The 20,776-nt window shown below is 41.4% G+C and overlaps 1 protein-coding gene across 1 annotated transcript in view; it reads left to right on the forward strand.

Annotated features, from left to right (window-relative positions):
* Positions 1 to 20,776, forward strand: part of LOC139411624 (protocadherin-15-like) — a 269,777-nt gene that overhangs the window by 180,487 nt on the left and 68,514 nt on the right. Inside the window, exons 22-24 of the mRNA XM_071158218.1 lie at positions 1,584 to 1,700; positions 14,338 to 14,478; positions 16,802 to 16,914. Of these exons, the coding sequence (XP_071014319.1) occupies positions 1,584 to 1,700; positions 14,338 to 14,478; positions 16,802 to 16,914 (371 nt within the window). The remainder of the gene's footprint in view (positions 1 to 1,583; positions 1,701 to 14,337; positions 14,479 to 16,801; positions 16,915 to 20,776) is intronic.

Here is a 20,776-nt window from a genome sequence, read left to right on the forward strand (position 1 = left end):
AATGAGGAATATGCAAAGCAAGAATACGTTAGCTACATGAAGTATTATACGATTATAGGGTCCCCTAGAAAACACCTATCAACACTTTAGTTCCTACCCTGTCACAATAACTCCTCCCTGGCATTTTAATTCATTGTCATCTCAAACAACACTATTCAAAGTGCACACTATTATATTCTAACTATAGAATTAGAATAGTCATTCTATTTCCATGATTACTACAGTTTTGCTCTAATTCTAAGTCAATTTGCAATTGCAACATTTGGTTAAAAATAAATCCTAAATTATTTGACCATATCAGGCAGCCCTACGTGGCAGTGTGTTAATTATTTCAATTGAGCAGTGATGTAAAGTACTTTCAAGTACTACTTAATTTTTGGGGGGGTGGGGGGGGTATCTGTAGTTTACTTTACTATTTTTTTTTTTTTACAACTTTTACATTTACTTCACTACATTCCTAAAGAAAATACTTTACTTTTTATGCCATACTTTTTCCCTGACACCTAAAAGTACTCGTTACACTTTGAATGCTTAGCAGGACAGGAAAATTGTCCAATTATATAATAGCCACGGATGTTCATTTCTTCTCCCCATTGTCTGAATCTGAGTACTTTCCCGATGATTTCTAGAACAGAAAAACATTCTAGCCGTTCTGATTGTTCTCAGAAACCAATGGATTGGGCCATTACTAGAACGGTGGCGGTTTGAACATTCGTAATTGGCTTTGATACTCTGATTGGTAGGAGATAATCTGATTGCTGATCACTTTGTTTTTTCCAACCTCCCTAATTTTGACTGAAGTATGTAGCGAACTATAGAGCAGCAAAATAATTCAATTTAAGTCAAAGAGCAAGCAATGTAGATGCACAGAGGTTAGGAAAAACCCTAGAAAGGCAGGAAACCTAGAGAGTACATGGCCATTTAGGCCAGATCGTTCTTTAATACATTTAAGTTGACGTTCGGTACAGTTTACAGTTCAGTTTTTGTTTTTGTTCTACCTTGTTATTTTTAGTGCTACATTAATATTGATTACTGTAATGTTGGTTTGGAGCTTGCAGGAAAGGTGGTGGCAGGGTTAGAGCATTGGACTAGTAACCGGAAGGTTGCAAGTTCAAATCCACGAGCTGACAAGGTACGAATCTGTCGTTCTGCCCCTGAACAGGCAGTTAACCTGAAAATAAGAATTTGGTCTTAACTGACTTGCCTAGTTAAATAAAGGTCAAATAAATAAAACAACATAAAAACAGTGAAACTTGAAACTAATGAGTTTACAATCAGATATGAAATATGTACCACTGTCCTAAAGCAATACACATCTTGCAAAGGCCAATTTCCTTGGTTTCCTCAACATTCCATTATTTGGAATTAAGTATCTTGTGACATTAATTCACATAATAATGCTCCCACAGAACTTCAGCTAGACTTGCACATAGTGCATCACACTTGCATCACAGTGTATAAAATAAATTGACCAACTTTCTCTTTTTTGTTTTTTAAGCGTTGGGGATACAAAAATGTAAAATTCAACATTCATAGTAGCCTACAGTACTTTATGTATCTATTCCTTTTCTTTTTATTCACAGGATATGAATGACTTCTCCCCGGTGTTTAGCCAAGCGCTGTACAAGGGCCTGGTGGCCCCCAACGCAGAGAAGGGAACGGTCATCGCCACTGTGTTCGCTGAGGACCAAGACCCTCCTGTGAGTTTCACTGATCTCTCTGTGACTAATGATTCATATCAAGATTAATATGTATTGGTTTTATAAAACAAAGTTTTTAAAAACTTTTTGGGGCCGGGGACCGCTTTTGTGATAGCAAATTCATCAGGGAACCCCTCAAAATTAGAACACAACTCAAGTGAGATAAAAAAATATACAATCCAAGGAGTTTCTAAACCGAGAGGCGCAACATCACAAGACTTCCGGGAACGCTTGTGAAACAGACCAAGCAGACCAGGCCAGTGTCAATGAGAGAAATAAAAAATGCTTCCTTATTTGTTCATTTTCTCAAGCTAAAGGCATAACCTAGATTCGAGTCAATGTCTTAAGTAGTTGAACATGTTATTACTCCAACCTCGTGAAAATATTCATTTTCGGCCTGCAAATGTGCTGTTCGGTGCAAGACGACCGTTACACCTGATGACATGCTTCTGCGCATGAGCTTAGATAGCCAACGTTCCCATGAAATCGCCTACAAGTGTGATCAGGGATTTCTATTGGAGAAACCGTTTCTTCCTTCTGTACTGTCTTTGGTTTTACTATGACCTCGGCAGTGCATTGCCAGTTGAACCCGGTGTCGGACCCTAGGAAGGAATATTTTAATGGCCCACCTCTTTCTCAGTTTTCAAGAAAAAAATTATGGGGCAGAGATATATTTTCTTGTTGCAGCTTTAACATTAATATCCTGAAATTCAAAAAATGTTCCATGAGGCAGAGAGAACTGCAGTTTTAAAGCTTAAATTATTGGTGGAGTACTGTAGATACCAATATCCCTATGAGCCTCCCAGGCCCATGTTGCCCAGGGTTAAGATCATAAATTGTAGAAACTTATTCCACTGTTCCCTTGGCCAAACATTTTTTAAATGTCCAATACACCCCTTCAAATTAGTGGATTCGAGCACGCAGCCATGCAATCTCCATAGACAAACATTTGCAGTAGAATGGCCCATAATGAAGAGCTCAGTGACTTTCAACATGGCACCGTCTTAGGATGCCACCTTTCAGTTTGTCAAATTTCTGCCCTGCTAGAGTGGTAAACAGTAAGTGCTGTTATTGTGAAGTGGAAACGTCTAGGAGCAACAAAGTTTCAGCTGCGAATTGGTAGTCCACACAAGCTCACAGAACGGGACTGGCGAGTTCTGAAGCTTCTAGAGCAAAAAGTGTGTGTCCTCGGTTGCAACACTCACTGCTGAGTCCCAAACTGCCTCTGGAAGCAACGTCCGCACAAGAACTGTTCGTCGGGAGCTTCATGAAATGGGTTTCCATTGCCGAGCAGCCACACACAAGCCTAAGATCACCATGCACAATGCCAAGCGTCGGCTGGAGTAGTGTAAAGCTCGCCGCCATTGGACTCTGGAGCAGTGGAAATGCGAGTGATGAATCATGCATCACCAGCTGATAGTCCGATGGACGAATCTGGGTTTGGCAGATGCCAGGAGAACGCTACCTACCCGAATGCATAGTGCCAACTGTAAAGTTTGGTGGAGGAGGAATAATGGTCTAGGGCTGCTTTTCAAGGTTCAGGCTAGGCCTCTTAGTTCAATTAAAGGGAAATCGTAACGCTACAGCATACAATGACATTCTAGACGATTCTGTGTTTCCAACTTTATGGGAATAGTTTGGGAAAGGCCCTTTCCTGTTTCGTTATGACAATGCCCTGTGCACAAAGCGAGGTCCATACAGAAATGGTTTGTAGACAACAGTGTGGAGGAACTTGATTGGCCTGCACAGATCTCTGATCTCAACCCAATCGAACACCTTTGGGATGAATTGGAATGCCGACTGCGAGACAGGTCTAATCGCCCAACATCCGTCCCCGACCTCACTAATGCTCTTGTGGCTGAATGGAAGCAGGTCCTCGCAGCAATGTTCCAACATCTAGTGGAAAGCCTTCCTAGAAGATTGGGAGGCTGTTCTAGCAGCAATGGTGGGGAAGGGGCATCTCCATATTAAAGGGAAATGGAACACTTTGGGAAGTAAATCTAAACAAAGAGATGTATTCAATCCATTAACAATAAACATGTGCATTAAACACAAAAACATCTCTATATTTAGTATTTTGATTGCCGACAAGGTTTATTTGAGCTATGGTCAGCGGCATTTTAAATTGCCATAGTAACGACCGACGCCAGTGCATCACTGGCAGGAATCAGCAAATTGTCTGTGGTATTGAGAGTGAATCGAAGAACAGGATCTGCAGACAGCACTTCGCGGAGGCAGACTTCGAGATGAATGGCACTTTCGATGCGGCAACCGGGAGTTTCCGAATGGAGAGGAGTCATAGGCCCACGTTGAAGCCCTCTGCTTACGCCTCCGTTTGACATTTAGAGGGTTATGGTGTAGGGGTTCCCGACCGACCATCATCAAAAGCAACTGAGCGGAGGAGGCGACGCGAGTCAATGCAATGGAGCCCCAGAGGTAACGTTAACCGGTCATGACTGTTGTTGGCTAGGCTAGCGTTAGACACTGGACAACTTTGTTGCAACTCTAGTTGAAGGTAACTAGCTAATTGCGTCTGAAGTGTTTTGTGTTACACCTCCCAGCAAATAACGTTAGCAAGCAACTCAACTGCAACTACAATTGCAACAGAGTTTATCCGTGTACTCCAGTTATTAGGTAAAGTTAGTTACTGTAGCTAGCTTCCACCTCAAATAGTCAAGTACTGTAATACATGTTGTTGACAGATTTGTTTTTGTAATGTTTTGTTAGCTCCACCTCATTAGCTAGACAGAAGTTGACATACCTAATGTTTGCTGAAGTGTGTGTGTGTGTGTGTGTGTGTGTGTGTGTGTGTGTGTGTGTGTGTGTGTGTGTGTGTGTGTGTGTGTTGACAAAGCATACAACAGGTAGCTTGTTAATGCCAACTGATGTGGGTTCAGTTGTCTTAACAAAACGTTTGTTAATGTTTCTTTTCAAGATGACATCTTCATCCCTGAAAATGTTTTAATCCTGGATGGGGACTGTGCAGGAGGCAGGTGGTACATGCAAATACATGTTATGTCTAAGGCTATTGTCTATTTCAAGTATTTGCAGTGACTCTTGAATATAACTATAGCCTAATAAATGCCTTAATTGTTTTCTACCAACAGGAAAGAATGGTTAGTACAGCATGCCAAACTGACCAGAGTGTTCCTGTGCTGCGGTGGAGAAGAGGTCCACCGGGACCATCACTAAAGAGCTCAGGGCCCAGCTAGATTGAGCTCACGATCATCAGTATACAAACGAGTCCTGCCCCTATACGCCACAGATGGAGCTGACGGAGAGTGAGATCAGTGAACTCGCAGAATCACAATCATCACAGTGCAAACTAAGATATACTATCAATCACTGGGGGAGCGGGATGGTGTTCCGAAAATGGAGAAGGAGCAGGCCATTCAACAGCGAATTCAAAGATACACCCCTACATAAAGGGAATCAGAGTGGAATTGTTTTTCCACCTGAGGTGGTCCTGAGGTGTTGAACTGTTGCACCCTCTATAACCACTGTGGTTATTATTTTGATGTAAAAAAGGATTTTGTCAAATATATTTGATTGATTGTTTGCTCTGCTGGATGCTGTGTATCCACTAATTGTCTGAGTGATGGGACATTTTTATAGTATCTGTAACATATTTTGGTGTGTATTTAATCTGCATCTTAACTTCTTAAAGTGGCAATCAGCAGTAGAAACAATAACAAAGGTACTCCCTGCTCCTCTTTTGGTAAAAAGCTAAGGGATTGGGCTGGAGAAATGTAACCACTCTCAAATTTATAGACAGAGCTGTAGATGCGAAGACTGACCTATGATCTATGACATCAAAATTGTAATCTTGTTTCTATGATCTGTTTCCACTACCATGTGCCCAGTTCGCTTTGGATAAAGGCGTCTGCTAAATGGCATATATTATTCATGTCTACTTTGACTCTGACTAGCTGCCCATTGTAGTTACTATTCCTTTCCTATAGATGGAGGCCAAAGCTAGTTGAAGTCACTACTCTAGCGACAGGGGTACGGGATTAGTGCACACTGAAAGTAGTTTTATCTGCAAAGCAAGTTTTTCTGGTTACGCTTGAACCTGTTGTTATAGTGAACAAGCTAACTAATACTATTTTTACATAAGGCGCAGGCATTAGGTCTATGTCTTACGCTAGGCTAGATTTACCAAATGAACTGGTTTTATTCAAACTTTTGCTCAATGCCTTTGCTTCTGGCTATGCACACTTTATGGAAGAAACGACACACGCAGAGACCTCGTCCAATTCTCTCTTGTGCCCATAGGGTGAGCTGGCGATAAACTGCCAACCTATATGCTCTGCAATCCAAAAAAAGCAAAGTTAGTCTGATACCGAAACGAAATCACAATGTATTTATAAAGAGCACGCCCCATTATTGGTTAGAATGAGATTTCATGAATCATGATGCTGTCTGCGATTGGAACTCTAGTCGTCTAATCTAAAGGTAAATGTGTTACCAACGCGCCAAACAGCGCTGATGATAAACATCGTTATAGGATACTGATTATATATACTGAGCACCGACACATCCAATAAATATATCGCAACCAAGACAGATCGACAGGAACCTCTGACTGGATGTAATACAGCCACCATCCAGACAGATTGACAGGAACCACTGACTGGATGTAATACAGTCACCATCCAGACAGACTGACAGGAACCACTGACTGGATGTAATACAGTCACCATCCAGACAGATTGACAGGAACCTCTGACTGGATGTAATACAGTCACCATCCAGACAGATTGACAGGAACCACTGACTGGATGTAATACAGTCACCATCCAGACTGACTGGATGTAATACAGTCACCATCCAGACAGATTGACAGGAACCTCTGACTGGATGTAATACAGTCACCATCCAGACAGATTGACAGGAACCACTGACTGGATGTAATACAGTCACCATCCAGACAGATTGACAGGAACCACTGACTGGATGTAATACAGCCACCATCCAGACAGATTGACAGGAACCACTGACTGGATGTAATACAGTCACCATCCAGACAGATTGACAGGAACCTCTGACTGGATGTAATACAGTCACCATCCAGACAGATTGACAGGAACCACTGACTGGATGTAATACAGTCACCATCCAGACAGATTGACAGGAACCTCTGACTGGATGCAATACAGCCACCATCCGCTGGGATTTTGTGCTGTATCACCACCATCTCTCTACAACACACACACTCCTACTCTAGCCATTACCTGGCAGCATCCCCACTCACACCAGTTTGTGTTTGCCTACGCCGACCCTCTAGCTGAGGTGTTTCAGGCGGCATATCCTTGTTGTCACAGCTACAAGAACAAACTCTTTGATCTGGGGCAACGATCGGCTCAAACATGAACGTCTTCAGTAGGTTTATTGGCTCCCTAACTAACATTATTTCATTCTCAGACTCGGAGCGACTCGGTAAATTCAGCCATTTTTGTGAGTTCCAAAATGTTCTCTCCTGCCAGTGACGCAACAATGCCAATATGATGATTTACAGTTCGCCGTCGTTCTAAATCATAGTGTTTCCATTCCCCTTTAATGCCCATGATTTTGGAATGAGATGTTCGATGAGCGGGTGTCCACATACTTTTGGTCGTGTAGTGTATATGCAGTGCTTCTGTGGACCCCACTTTGAGAACCCCTGTTAAAGAGAACAGCGATTTCCACCGCTTAAGGCATCACAGCTGATTACACAAACTATTGTTTATTACACAGCATAGGGAAATACAGCACTACCAGCAAAAACCAATGTTCTCTTCGTAAAAATAGCTACCTGATTGTGTTGCATCTGTTCTGTTCCCACAGTTGTCATAATGTGATGATTATTTCTGTTGAGTATGTTAAACAACACACTCTTCCAGTCTCACCCTTCTGTTTATCTGTCTCTGTCTTCATTGGCTTTGCCATGGCTGAGCAGTTCCACACCGACTTCCTGGAATATGCTTTTTCTTTTGCCTGGCTGCAAACCAGAGGAATGAAATTACACCATACAGCACCATCATTTTGACACCCTGTTGCACTCAGAAATGATTTCCCTATCACAGGCGAGGCTGTACAGGGGCGGGGTGAAATCAGTATAGGTTTTTGTAATGCCTCACACCGCACTCAGCTAACTTTTACTGCTTCCCGTTCGCTCTGTCAATAGGGCAACAAGGCCATTACGATAAAGCAAAGACACATTTGCAATCTAATAAATGCTAGAGAACAAGGTTATTTTGTCCCCCAAAAAATGTGGTTCAGCTTCATCAACCCTATGCCAAAGGAAGGTGGGTTTATTGGCGGTGCAATCACCTAAATATTTTATAGCCCCGTAGGTGAGTCAGTATTCTACCTCACATGCTCCCTCTCTTTTCTTTTCTTTTGAGATTGGAGTTGTTTTTCATTATAACAAGTGCTCAGCATAGTTACATCATGTCTTGAGGTCTGTTGTCTATTTTCTAACCTGGTCTGTATCCCTCTCTTTCCTTTCTCTCCCTGGCAGTCTCTTTGGCAAGGATTTTTATTCAATTGAATGACATGCCTTTTTTTATAGTCTGCATCATTATATTTGACTCTTGTGTGAATTGTGTCCATCTAAAACATTGCAGCCATCAGACACAATCCTCATCTGACGCTTCTCGAATCTATCTGCTCGTTATACCCTCCCGGGGGTCTGGAGAAACGGACAGTAATTGTAGACTGGACTGGAACTTGGTGTGAAAGGACCTCCTGCTGGCTGTGTTCCCTCCAGGGTAGAGGGCCTCCGTGGTGTTTGTAGCAGAGGAACAGTACACGTCCCTGGGGTTCACTCTGAGCCTATCAATCACAATCGTGTGGATCTGAACATTTCACACAACATAGTTAACCTGCACTCTCTGTGCATGTGTCTGTCAGACATGTCTGTCTGTCTGTCTGTCTGTCTGTCTGTCTGTCTTTCTGTCTGTCTGTCTGTCTGTCTGTCTGTCTGTCTGTCTGTCTGTCTGAGAGCACAGTAACAAGTGGGCTGTAGTTGTGCCTCCTTTCCACAGCAGAGCTGATGAGGGAAACAGGGACGGAGAACAGAAATGGAATTCAATCTCTGACATGAACTGTTCTGTGTTTTGGGCTGCACCATACAGTTCAAAACACTTATTCAAATGTTCATTTCGACTTGATTCCATGCAGAGACAAAGGCTGAGAATACAAAGGCATATACGGAAGCGTCTCATCTTATTGCTTACTAGAACTGAAGGAAATCAATTAGAGAAGTGTAATGAATACCTATTATTAAAGTCCTCGGGGCTCCCGAGTGGCGCAGCGTTCTGAGGCACTGCATCTCAGTGTTAGAGGTGTCACTACAGACCCTGATTCGATTCCAGGCTGTAAAACAAAACACTTTTTTTGAGGGCCTCTTCTTAAAAGAGGAGGATCCCATCAGCTTTCTATAGGCTAAGCTTACTATATTTGTTTATCAACTTTTTAATATTAATAAGCACATTGCTTTTCTTTACAACAGTAGCATAGCCTACCTGGCTGGCACAAAAATTAACCACGGGGAAAGCATCCTCCATTCGCTATATACAGTGCCTTGCGAAAGTATTCGCCCCCCTTGAACTTTGCGACCTTTTGCCACATTTCAGGCTTCAAACATAAAGATATAAAACTGTATTTTTTTGTGAAGAATCAACAACAAGTGGGACACAATCATGAAGTGGAACGACATTTATTGGATATTTCAAACTTTTTTAACAAATTAAAAACTGAAAAATTGGGCGTGCAAAATTATTCAGCCCCCTTAAGTTAATACTTTGTAGCGCCACCTTTTGCTGCGATTACAGCTGTAAGTCGCTTGGGGTATGTCTCTATCAGTTTTGCACATCGAGAGACTGAAATTTTTTCCCATTCCTCCTTGCAAAACAGCTCGAGCTCAGTGAGGTTGGATGGAGAGCATTTGTGAACACTGCTTTCAGTTTTTTCCACAGATTCTCGATTGTATTCAGGTCTGGACTTTGACTTGGCCATTCTAACACCTGGATATGTTTATTTTTGAACCATTCCATTGTAGATTTTGCTTTATGTTTTGGATCATTGTCTTGTTGGAAGACAAATCTCCGTCCCAGGCTCAGGTCTTTTGCAGACTCCATCAGGTTTTCTTCCAGAATGGTCCTGTATTTGGCTCCATCCATCTTGCCATCAATTTTAACCATCTTCCCTGTCCCTGCTGAAGAAAAGCAGGCCCAAACCATGATGCTGCCACCACCATGTTTGACAGTGGGTATGGTGTGTTCAGGGTGATGAGCTGTGTTGCTTTTACGCCAAACATAACGTTTTGCATTGTTGCCAAAAAGTTCCATTTTGGTTTCATCTGACCAGAGCACCTTCTTCCACATGTTTGGTGTGTCTCCCAGGTGGCTTGTGGCAAACTTTAAACAACACTTTTTATGGATATCTTTAAGAAATGGCCTTCTTCTTGCCACTCTTCCATAAAGGCCAGATTTGTGCAATATACGACTGATTGTTGTCCTATGGACAGAGTCTCCCACCTCAGCTGTAGATCTCTGCAGTTCATCCAGAGTGATCATGGGCTTCTTGGCTGCATCTCTGATCAGTCTTCTCCTTGTATGAGCTGAAAGTTTAGAGGGACGGCCAGGTCTTGGTAGATTTGCAGTGGTCTGATACTCCTTCCATTTCAATATTATCGCTTGCACAGTGCTCCTTGGGATGTTTAAAGCTTGGGAAATCTTTTTGTATCCAAATCCGGCTTTAAACTTCTTCACAACAGTATCTCGGAAATGCCTGGTGTGTTCCTTGTTCTTCATGATGCTCTCTGCGCTTTTAACGGACCTCTGAGACTATCACAGTGCAGGTGCATTTATACGGAGACTTGATTACACACAGGTGGATTGTATTTATCATCATTAGTCATTTAGGTCAACATTGGATCATTCAGAGATCCTCACTGAACTTCTGGAGAGAGTTTGCTGCACTGAAAGTAAAGGGGCTGAATAATTTTGCACGCCCAATTTTTCAGTTTTTGATTTGTTAAAAAAGTTTTAAATATCCAATAAATGTCGTTCCACTTCATGATTGTGTCCCACTTGTTGTTGATTCTTCACAAAAAAATACAGTTTTATATCTTTATGTTTGAAGCCTGAAATGTGGCAAAAGGTCGCAAAGTTCAAGGGGGCCGAATACTTTCGCAAGGCACTGTAAGTGCATAGATAATGGTCCATTCTAAATCAAAACTAATTTCACACATACTGTATATTATTTAGTAGGGCTGGGCGATATGACGATATATATTGTGTGATGATAGAAAAATGTCTATCGTTTCATATTATGCTCTATTGTTTATTTCATTGTGTCGCAAATCACACTCTTTACGGCAATATTTTTTTCAAGTTACAGTATTTCCTTTATAACATTTTTAATGACATCACAAAATAACAACCGAAATTACATTATTATTCTTTAGATCGCCTCTTACCATTCCCCAAGTTCTATGTTAGAAATATTGTTCCAGTATTCACTCCAGAACGTGCTAACGTTTCAGCTGGAAAATGTCTGTGAAAGAAAGGCACATTCCTGTGTGAATTTGGAGAGGGCTGTTCTCTCCTTGATTTACAACACAGTGTGGGCTGTCAACCCCCCACCAGCTTCCTTCTCCCTCCTCTGTGGGTGAAAGTGGGTCTGGCTGAACTTATTTATTGCAAAGCTGATCTGACCTATTTGGATCCTTACAGGACAGTAAGGACAGTTAGCTTGCGAGCCAGCCAGCTAACGTTAGCTAGCTAGCTAACAGTACTCTTTAACTTGAAATTAAAACAACTTTCTGACAAAATTTGAAATATGTAATATCTGAACATGTAGTTAGCTAGACTATCTTATCCGAATACATGGATGGATGCTTCTCCCTCTCTGTCACGGATGCCATGGTTGCCTTAGTTTGAAGATGTAATCCGGAGACAGGTGTTTTATACAACAGCCTTCTTTGTGTTCTCTTTTCGACTCCGTCTGCATATTTGCAATCAAACGGCAGAATATCATACTCTAATTCCACTGTGCATTCCACTGATTGCAAAACTTTCAAAACTAGAACTTTCAGTTCTACTATGTAATATCTTTCAAAAAGTTATGTTAGAAAGGATTACCTACATATACTGAGCAGCTCATGTTATAGACAGAAGCATGCTACATGCCAGACTAATCTGAACTCATCTCTCGGCTTGTCCAGCCCACCCATTAACTCAGGCAATCATGGCTAGGGAAGGCTCCTCACTTTTTCTGTGGCTTAACCAACTAGGCTCGTAATAAATTATATATATAATTGTATTTGTATTTACAGATTGCATACAAGTTTGATATTAAGGCACATGAAAGTTCCTGAAGGTATTTCTGCCAAAACAAATTTTTATACACATTTTAAAAAGTTTACGTTCAAATGGCTCTCCTGTGAAGTAGTGACACATGACACGCCTAGTTTCTTGAAAATAGTCACATATAAAATAATACAAAATAATGCCACGGTATTCTAAGCAGATCTTGTCTGCTAAATTAACTAGTGTAGCCCACAGCCATATGCAATAGCCACAACAGGACCTAACATAAGGACAACTCTGAGTATGCAATTCTGTTCTTCTGAAATAGACTACATTTTCTTCATATCATGTTTCTTTAGACCTGTCTAAAATACATAATGGATTCATTGTGAAGGTGTTGGCTATATCACATTTCTTTATGAGACTTTTTAAAATGTAGAAGTTTCAAAGGTCTGCATCAGTGGCTTGTTGGCTATGCGTGGAAGTCACAAGATACCAAACGTGTTTATGTAAATAATAACGGTTAATTACCGTGTAACCGGCAGCTGTTTGCTTGACAATCACCAGCTGACAAAATTTTATGACCGCCACAGCCCTAGTCCCAACATACATTTCTTAGATGTCAAAGTGGTAAATATCTCCATTTTTGGTGAGTGTTTTCCCCAGCAGAAGGCATAAAATATTTATGGTCTGTGAGCAAAAAGCCAGACAAGGGGAGTTGCTGTAAACCTGAAAGCACTAGTAGATATAGTAAGATGTTACTGTATCTACAGTCAAGGCAATCCACATAGTACTGCTGTCTTGGAACCAGTATGAGACCTGCCATTGAATGTCAAATGTGTAAACTGGAAATGTTGATAGTGAACTGCACAGTTTATAGGGGAAGGGAAATCGGGGAGAGGACATAATCTCATTTTTATAAATGTTTATTTTAAATAGGTGCATGGTCTCTGATCCTGAGGGCTTGTTTGGCCTTTCAACTCACACTGCAGTGGCCAAATAGCCTGGGGTTCTACTTCTTAGTAATATTTCAAAGTCAAAGCTTGGCCTTACATGTTAAGGAACAGCATATGACTGGAGTTGGAATCCGAAATGGTGTGCCTTTATTGGTTGCCCTTGGGCAAGATACCGTACTTAGCCTATGCCATTATGTTCAACTGAAATACAAATTCAGACAGAATGCTGACACTTTTGTTACAATATTTGGTAGGTGCAGTGTGCAGTTGCCAAACAAAAATAAATTTGGTTTCTGTTCTTATTATGCTCAGTTTGGATCTAACACAAATGCCGTATTCTACGCACACAGCCTGGATGTTACACACATGCCCCTCAGTGTATCCGTAAGCTCTCTCTGATGATTTCTCACAACCTTCGGCAGATGTATTTGTGTGAGTAAACCACCCAAGGGATCTAACATCTCTAACCCCCGCATTTGCTCAGTTCTGCCCAGTTTGACTCTACAGCACAGAAAACCCATTAGGCTTTCTCAAGTCCCGCATTCTCAGTTCTGCTGAAGACCACTGAAGTATTATCTTCTATTAGAAGACAGTAAGAAAAAAAAGTTTTGGGGGGGATGTGGAGCTTGAAAGTGGTATAATTGAAAAAGATAGTTATGAGATAATCAGCTATCTGAAAGCATTATTAATCTTAATTAAAGGGTCATATTAAAGTCCCAGCTTTCATCAATACCTTAAAGTGGATTTGATTTGGGGATGGAGGGATAGGGTGGGTGTTATTTAACCCCAAGAGATGATGGGTTCATCAATGAATACAGTAAAGGGTAATGTGATGAGCTGTCCTCCTACTGGTAATAAGGAGATGAGACTATGTCGTGTAGTCACAGTGTAGCAGAGGTAGTTCATCGAGGTTCACTTGCATGGAGAGTACCTGCCGGAGACAATAGCGAAGTCGGAAAACACACCCACGAGTCATATTCACGACCTAGGTTCGTGACCCGGTCAGGGGAATTGGGGATCCGTTAGCTTCTCAAGCTACTGTAGAGTTAGAGTAAAGCAAACTGTAAGTCAGTTCTTTCAGACTACTTCAACCCACCTGTGTAAAAATACTAATAAAATATCATAGCATCACTGCTGTCCCCTTGAGCAATATACAAAATCAAAAGTAAAAATATTTGTGTTTTTTTATTTAACTTTTATTTAACTAGGCAAGTCAGTTCAGAACAAATTCTTATTTATAATTACGACCTACCAAAAGGTGAAAGGCCTCCTGCGGGGACAGAGGCTGGATTAAAAATAAAAATAAAAATATAGGACAAAACACACATAAAGAGCAGTTCACTCACCTAACATGTCTGTCTTGCCCCTGTGTTTCTGTCCCAGGGTACTCCAGCCAGTCTGGTGCGTTACAGAGTGGACGAGGACCAATCACCTTACAGCGGTAGCATCTTTGACGTGGAGAAGGGATCTGGGAGGGTCATCACCAGGGTCAACCTCAACGAACAGCCCAGCGTCACCTTCAAGGTATTATGATGATGATGATGGATGATTTGTATAGTACAGTTGCACTTTAAGATCTAATGCAGACCAGTGGGTCAGAAACGTGCACAGATTAAATCATACTGTGTCTTTCTTTCCTTTTTATATATATATATACTGTATATACACACACACACTGCCGGTCAACAGTTTTAGAACACCTACTCATTCAAGATTTTTTGTTTATTTTTACAATTCTTTACATTGTAGAATAATAGTGAAGACATCAAAACTATGAAATAACACATGGAATCGTGTAGTTACCAACAAAGTGTTAAACAAATCAAAATATATTTTATATTTGAGATTCTTCAAAAAGCCACCCTTTGCCTTGATGACAGCTTTGCACACTCTTGGCATTCTCCCAACCAGCTTCATGAGTTAGACACCTGGAATGCATTTCAATTAGCACTTGTGCATTCTAAAAAGCACATTTATGGAATTTCTTTCCTTCTTAATGTGTTTGAGCCAATCAGTTGTGTTGTGACAAGGTAGGCGGGTATACAGACGATATCCCTATTTGGTGAAAGACAAAGTCCATATTGTGGCAAGAACAGCTCAAATAAGCAAAGAGAAACGACAATCCATCATTAACTTAAGACATGAAGGTCAGTCAATCTGAAAAATTTCAAGTGCAGTCGCAAAAGCCATCAAGCGCTATGATGAAACTGGCTGTCATTGGGACCACCACAGGGATGGAACACCCAGAGTTACCTCTGCTGCAGAGGATAAGTTCATTAGAGTTACCAGCCTTAGAAATTGCACCCAAATACATGCTTCACAGAGTTCAAATAACAGACACATCTAAAAAATAAATTATTCAGAGGAGACTGAATGAATCAGGCCTTCATGGTCAAATTGCTGCAAAGAAAACAATAGAAAGGACACCAATAATAAGAAGAGACTTGCTTCGGCCAAGAAACACGAGCAATGGACATTTAACCGATAAAAATTTGTCCCTTGGTCTAGAGTCCAAATTGGAGATTTTTGGTTCCAACCGCAGTGTCTTTGTGAGACACGTTGTGGGTGAACAGATGATCTCTGCATGTGTATTTCCCACCGTGAAGCATGGAGAAGAAGGTGTTATGGTGTGGGGTTGCTTTTCTGGTGACACTGTCTGTGATTTATTTACAATTCACACTTAACCAGCATGGCTACCACAGCATTCAGCAGTGATACGCCATCCCATCTGGTTTGGGCTTAGTGGGACAATCATTTGTTTTTCAACAGGACAATGACCCAACACACCTCTAGGCTGTGTAAGGGCTATTTGACCAAGAAGGAGAGTGATGTAGTGCTGCATCAGATTACCTGGCCTCCACAATATCCCGACCTCAAACAAACTGAGATGGTTTGGGATGAGTCGGACGGCAGAGTGAAGGAAAAGCAGCCAACAAGTGCTCAGCACATATGGGAACTCCTTCAAGACTATTGGAAAAGCATTCCTCATGAAACTGGTTGAGAGAATACCAGAGTGTGCAAAGCTGTCATCAAGGCAAAGGATGGCTATTTGAAAAATCTTAAATATAAAATATATGTTGATTTGTTTAACACTTTTACTACTACATGTGTTATTTTGTAGTTTTGATGTCTTCACTATTATTCTACAATGTAGAAAATAGTAAAAATAAAGAAAAACCCTTGAATGAGTAGGTTTTCTAAACCTTTTGACCGGTAGTGTATATATTTTTTGTGAGTCTTAAAGTACACATGTACTGTACACCTTTCCTCACGTACTGTACGGAAATAGTGTACATTATCTGTGCACTTTATTATTAGTTCTAATTGGTCAAAACGGTGCACATATTGAGCTAATGGACTCTTTATGGAACCTTCTCACAATACCTTCATCGTGTCCTTATTCATCAGGCCATTGCACAGACTCCACCTGTGACTAAACCAATATGTGCATGCATATTAAGTTCCTGACATTATACTCCCACAGAAGGTCATCTGAGTGTATGTGGAGCTGACCTCAGCTCAGTGTAACCTTGGCAGCGAACGGGAGGAGCATGTTGCTGAAGGATATTAGGTTGTAATAAGGACAAACTCTCTCTCTTTCGCTCTGACTCTGTCTTGCTTTCTGTCTCTGTCTCGTCTCCCCGGTCTAAGAATGTTGGGTCGATAGATTCATACACTCTCTCTGGGTGGGTTGGAGCTTGGTTCCCAGGCCTGTTCCCAGGCCATTTCAAACTTCTCTGTTATTCATTGTCATGCATGCAGAAACAGCTGGCGACCAGGCAATGTGGTTTGATTCAAGAAGAAATCAGTAATGTGTGTGTGTGCTTGTGTGTGTGTGTCCTCTCAGTTGGTGGTGATAGCGTTTGACGATGGAGAGCCAGTGAAGGAGAACCGAACCCTGGTGGAGATCACTGTCCTCCAGCCCTCCAGGATCCCCATCTTCACTCAGGAGGAGTACAGGTAACACACACACGCACGTGCTTACACACGCACGCTCAAACGCATGTGTGCACACTCACTTGAATATTACCATATTACCATATTACCATATATATATCTTACTTATATACAGCTCATTACTCAAAGCTGCAGGCAGGGCTGGGTAGGTTACTTTCTAAATGTAATCCATTACCTTTCCAAAATTGTAATCAGTAATGTAACTTTTGGATTACCCAAATTATGTAACGTAATCTGATTACTTGTTGATTTCTTTCCCTTTAAGAGGCATTAGAAGAAGACACAAAGGACCCAACAATTTTATATGTTATATTGTTATGTACACCAGATAGGTCCAGTGAAATGTGTTGTTTTACAGGATGAGCCATAGTAGTACAGCATCCCTAGTGCAAATGAGGGTTAAGTGCCTTGCTCAAGGGCACATCAACAGATTTTGCACTTTGTCGGCTCGGGTATATACGAACCAGCAACATTTTGGTTACTGGCCCAATGCTTTAACCGCTATGCTACCTGCCGGCCTACGTTTTGGAGGGTCATCATAGTCGCCTCTGACTCGTTCAGGCAATTTAAACTTGAGCCTTTTTTTCAATGCTGCATTGAATTCTCATAATGTATTTTGTTCCGCAAACATCTTTTCTGAATTGAAACGTAATCCAAAGAAGTTAACGTCTAGTTTTTTCAAATGTATCTGTAATTTGATTACAATATTTTTTGTTGGTAATATAACTGATTTACAGATAGTTGATTTGTAATAAGATTTAATCAGTTGCTCCCCAATCCTGGCTGCTTGGTAGGTTTATCTGGTGTTGAGCAGAAACGCAACAACACCTCAACAGACACAAGCACACCTTACACACCAGGTCACATCCTCCCTCCCTCACCAGGCCTTGGTAAATATTAAAAAAACATTTTGAATAATGCATCCGCCAGCTTCAATTACATTTTGTTTGGCCCTGAGTTGACTATATATTATTTAAAACAGTTATTATTATGTGATTACATTAGCCCATGCTTGTGTCTCATCATGGGTGATGTACACAATGTGAGATGATGTATAAATATTTGTGAAGACAAGGGTTGTTCAGAGCAGGTTGTAAAAGATTTTCCTCGTATGCCGACTTTATGAGTGGTATAAATATTAAGGAGTGCTCGGAGCCAGAGGCTGCTGTAAACCACAACATTCGTTTTTCTTGGAGGGCAAAGCAGAGTTTCCCCTGAGTTTATTAAGAGAGTCTTTTAGCCAGATTACATTTTAAATACGTTGAACTGACAGGATAGTGGTGGACGGGGATCATGACTTCTCTAGCAGGGCTGGATCGCAGCGAGGCACAGCCCAGCCTGAGTTTGCCATAATGATATGTTGAAGGAGGGATTTGTATATATTTATTTCAATTATTATTAGCATTGTGGCTGGAGCAGGATTGAGAAAGTCTTGGTTTTGACGAGATATTGCAGCTTCTCTGAGTGTGAGATACACCAACTCTGACATTCATCAAATGTTTTTTTTGTATGCTAATATTGAACAGCAGGTGGTATTAGCTGTGAGGTACCAGTCAGTGTATTATGTATCCTACTGTCCCTTGGAGCTTATTAAGTAAAGCTTGTTAGCAGCGAATTGATTTCTAACTGCGTTTGTCAGTCATGGCATAGAATCATGGCAAAATGTGTGATTTCTAATAGAGTTGGACATGCCTTGCTCACATTAGGGAGAGCATTTCATAAGGTCAGCTCATACTGTCGAGCTTCTGTTTTGTGCTCACTTTACAGTAGTTGCTCGATCTTGTGTAAACTGTATGTCAGAAAGTGCTGTGTGCGTCTGTCTGTCTGTCTGTCTGTCTGTCTGTCTGTCTGTCTGTCTGTCTGTCTGTTGTGTACTATGTTTATAACTACGTGCATTCACTATTAGGAATGTGTGTGTGTGTGTGTGTGTGTGTGTTCTGTTTCTTTTCCCGTGCTCATGTTCTCTCTATTCCAGGCATTATCTTATGATTGATCAATGCAATATACATTCCCAGGGGTGTGTCTGATGAAGGGCCTTAGATTAGCTTGTGAATGAGTGTTATGTCCTACACACACAGAAGGTTAGGATGGCTGGCACGGCACCCCTGTTGGGCGTAGCATTGCTGATGCTTACCATCCACGGCGACAGCCCCAACATAAATGATGACCCATAAAAACATTAGCCAGGTGCTAGCTCTTCCCTGCTGTACAGGAGCGCACCAAGAGGGCCTCCAATCTGGTCTTCACCTCCCTACTGGACAATAGAGTGCTCCATCTTTCCTCCTCGCTTCATCTTCCTCTCTCTAAGGATCCTTCACAATACAAATCATGCTCTACACGTCCACAGAAGATGCTGTTTGTCTAACCAAAGCCCGTTAGCGGTAGCAGCAATCAGGAAGGCTGTGCCAAAAGCTCCACAACACACAATTAAAACAGTTATGTGGCTGGCTTAATGCTTTCAGGGTTTTATTGTTAGTCCCCTCCATCTGTTTTGGGGAGATGAACATCTCCCAGTCATGGTTGGAGAAAACAAATGGCACGTACAGTACAGTATTGTACTGTTGCACATTGTACCTTGGCTTTCAAAATAAATAAAAAATAATAACCTTTATTTAACCAGGCAAGTAAGTTAAGAACAAATTCTAATTTACAATGGCGGCCTACACCGGGCAAACCCGGACGACACTGGGCCAATTGTGCGCCGCCCTATGGGACTCTCAATCACAGCCGGTTGTGATACAGCCTAGATTCAAACCAGGGTGCCTGTAGTGACCTCTGCACCACTTGGAAGCTTGTGTTGTTGAAATTCTGAGCACCAGTTTGTTTGTTTATAATACTACATGTAACGTTAATTACAGAAGTCTTACAACAATTAGGCTACACCATCTGCAATGATACACTGTGTACAGTAGAGTTGAAAAATTGACAGATTCCTTCATTTTATACTCAAGTTTAAATAACAATGGAATGCATGAACAGTAAGTTTATATTTATGTAATGTGTTAATGTAATGATGTTGATGTATGGTGTAATGTTGAATAGGACATTATTGTTGTACATTCATGAATTACATCAAGTTTGAATTCAAATCATATTCGAATCGAAACATAGATACAATTTACTAGGAAGTTAACAGGCTTTATAACCAAGGGCCCATTGCAAGAACAATTCTTCCTGTTTGAAACCTTTCACTTAATTGCAATGATGGCCTTTAGATGGAACTCACAAACACATCCCTGTGGGGAAGTTTTCAGCACTGGGCACAGGACAGCAAGTAATTTATTTTCCCCAGCATGTCTGACTGCAGGAGAGGAGCGGTAAGCTTTTTACTAAGCCGGGAATCCCTACTGTACTCTATGGAGGGGAGGCTACTTTACTTTACTGGTCCCATGTAGCAGACCAGCTTAAAAGCATCTTTAACTTAGGCCTGCTGCTTATCTCCCACAGCACTTCGCCTGAGCTGAGGGTTGAGAGCTGCGGGATGGGGATGGATGCTCTAAATCACAGGACACTAAGCCTCGCCACTTCTCACTTTGTCATTTTAATGATCACAGCAATTATAGCCTCCCTTTCTTTCTCCTCTCTCTCTATCTCTCTCTCTCTTTCTCACTTTCTCTCTTTCTCTCTTTCTTCTGTCTCCTCTCTCTCTCCTTCTTCTGTCTCTTCTCTCTCGATCTCTCTCTCTCTCTCTCTTTCTCTCTCTCTCTCTCTCTCCTCTCTCTTTCTCCTCTCTCTCTATCTCTCTCTCTCTTTCTCCTCTCTCTCTTTCTTTCTCCTCTCTCTCTTTCTCCTCTCTCAATTCAATTCTATTCAATTTTCTCTCTCTCTCTTTCTCCTCTCTCTCTCTCTCTCTCTCTCTCTCTCT

This window comes from Oncorhynchus clarkii, chromosome 1 (assembly GCF_045791955.1).
Source record: "Oncorhynchus clarkii lewisi isolate Uvic-CL-2024 chromosome 1, UVic_Ocla_1.0, whole genome shotgun sequence".
Classification (NCBI taxonomy): Eukaryota; Metazoa; Chordata; class Actinopteri; order Salmoniformes; family Salmonidae; genus Oncorhynchus; species Oncorhynchus clarkii.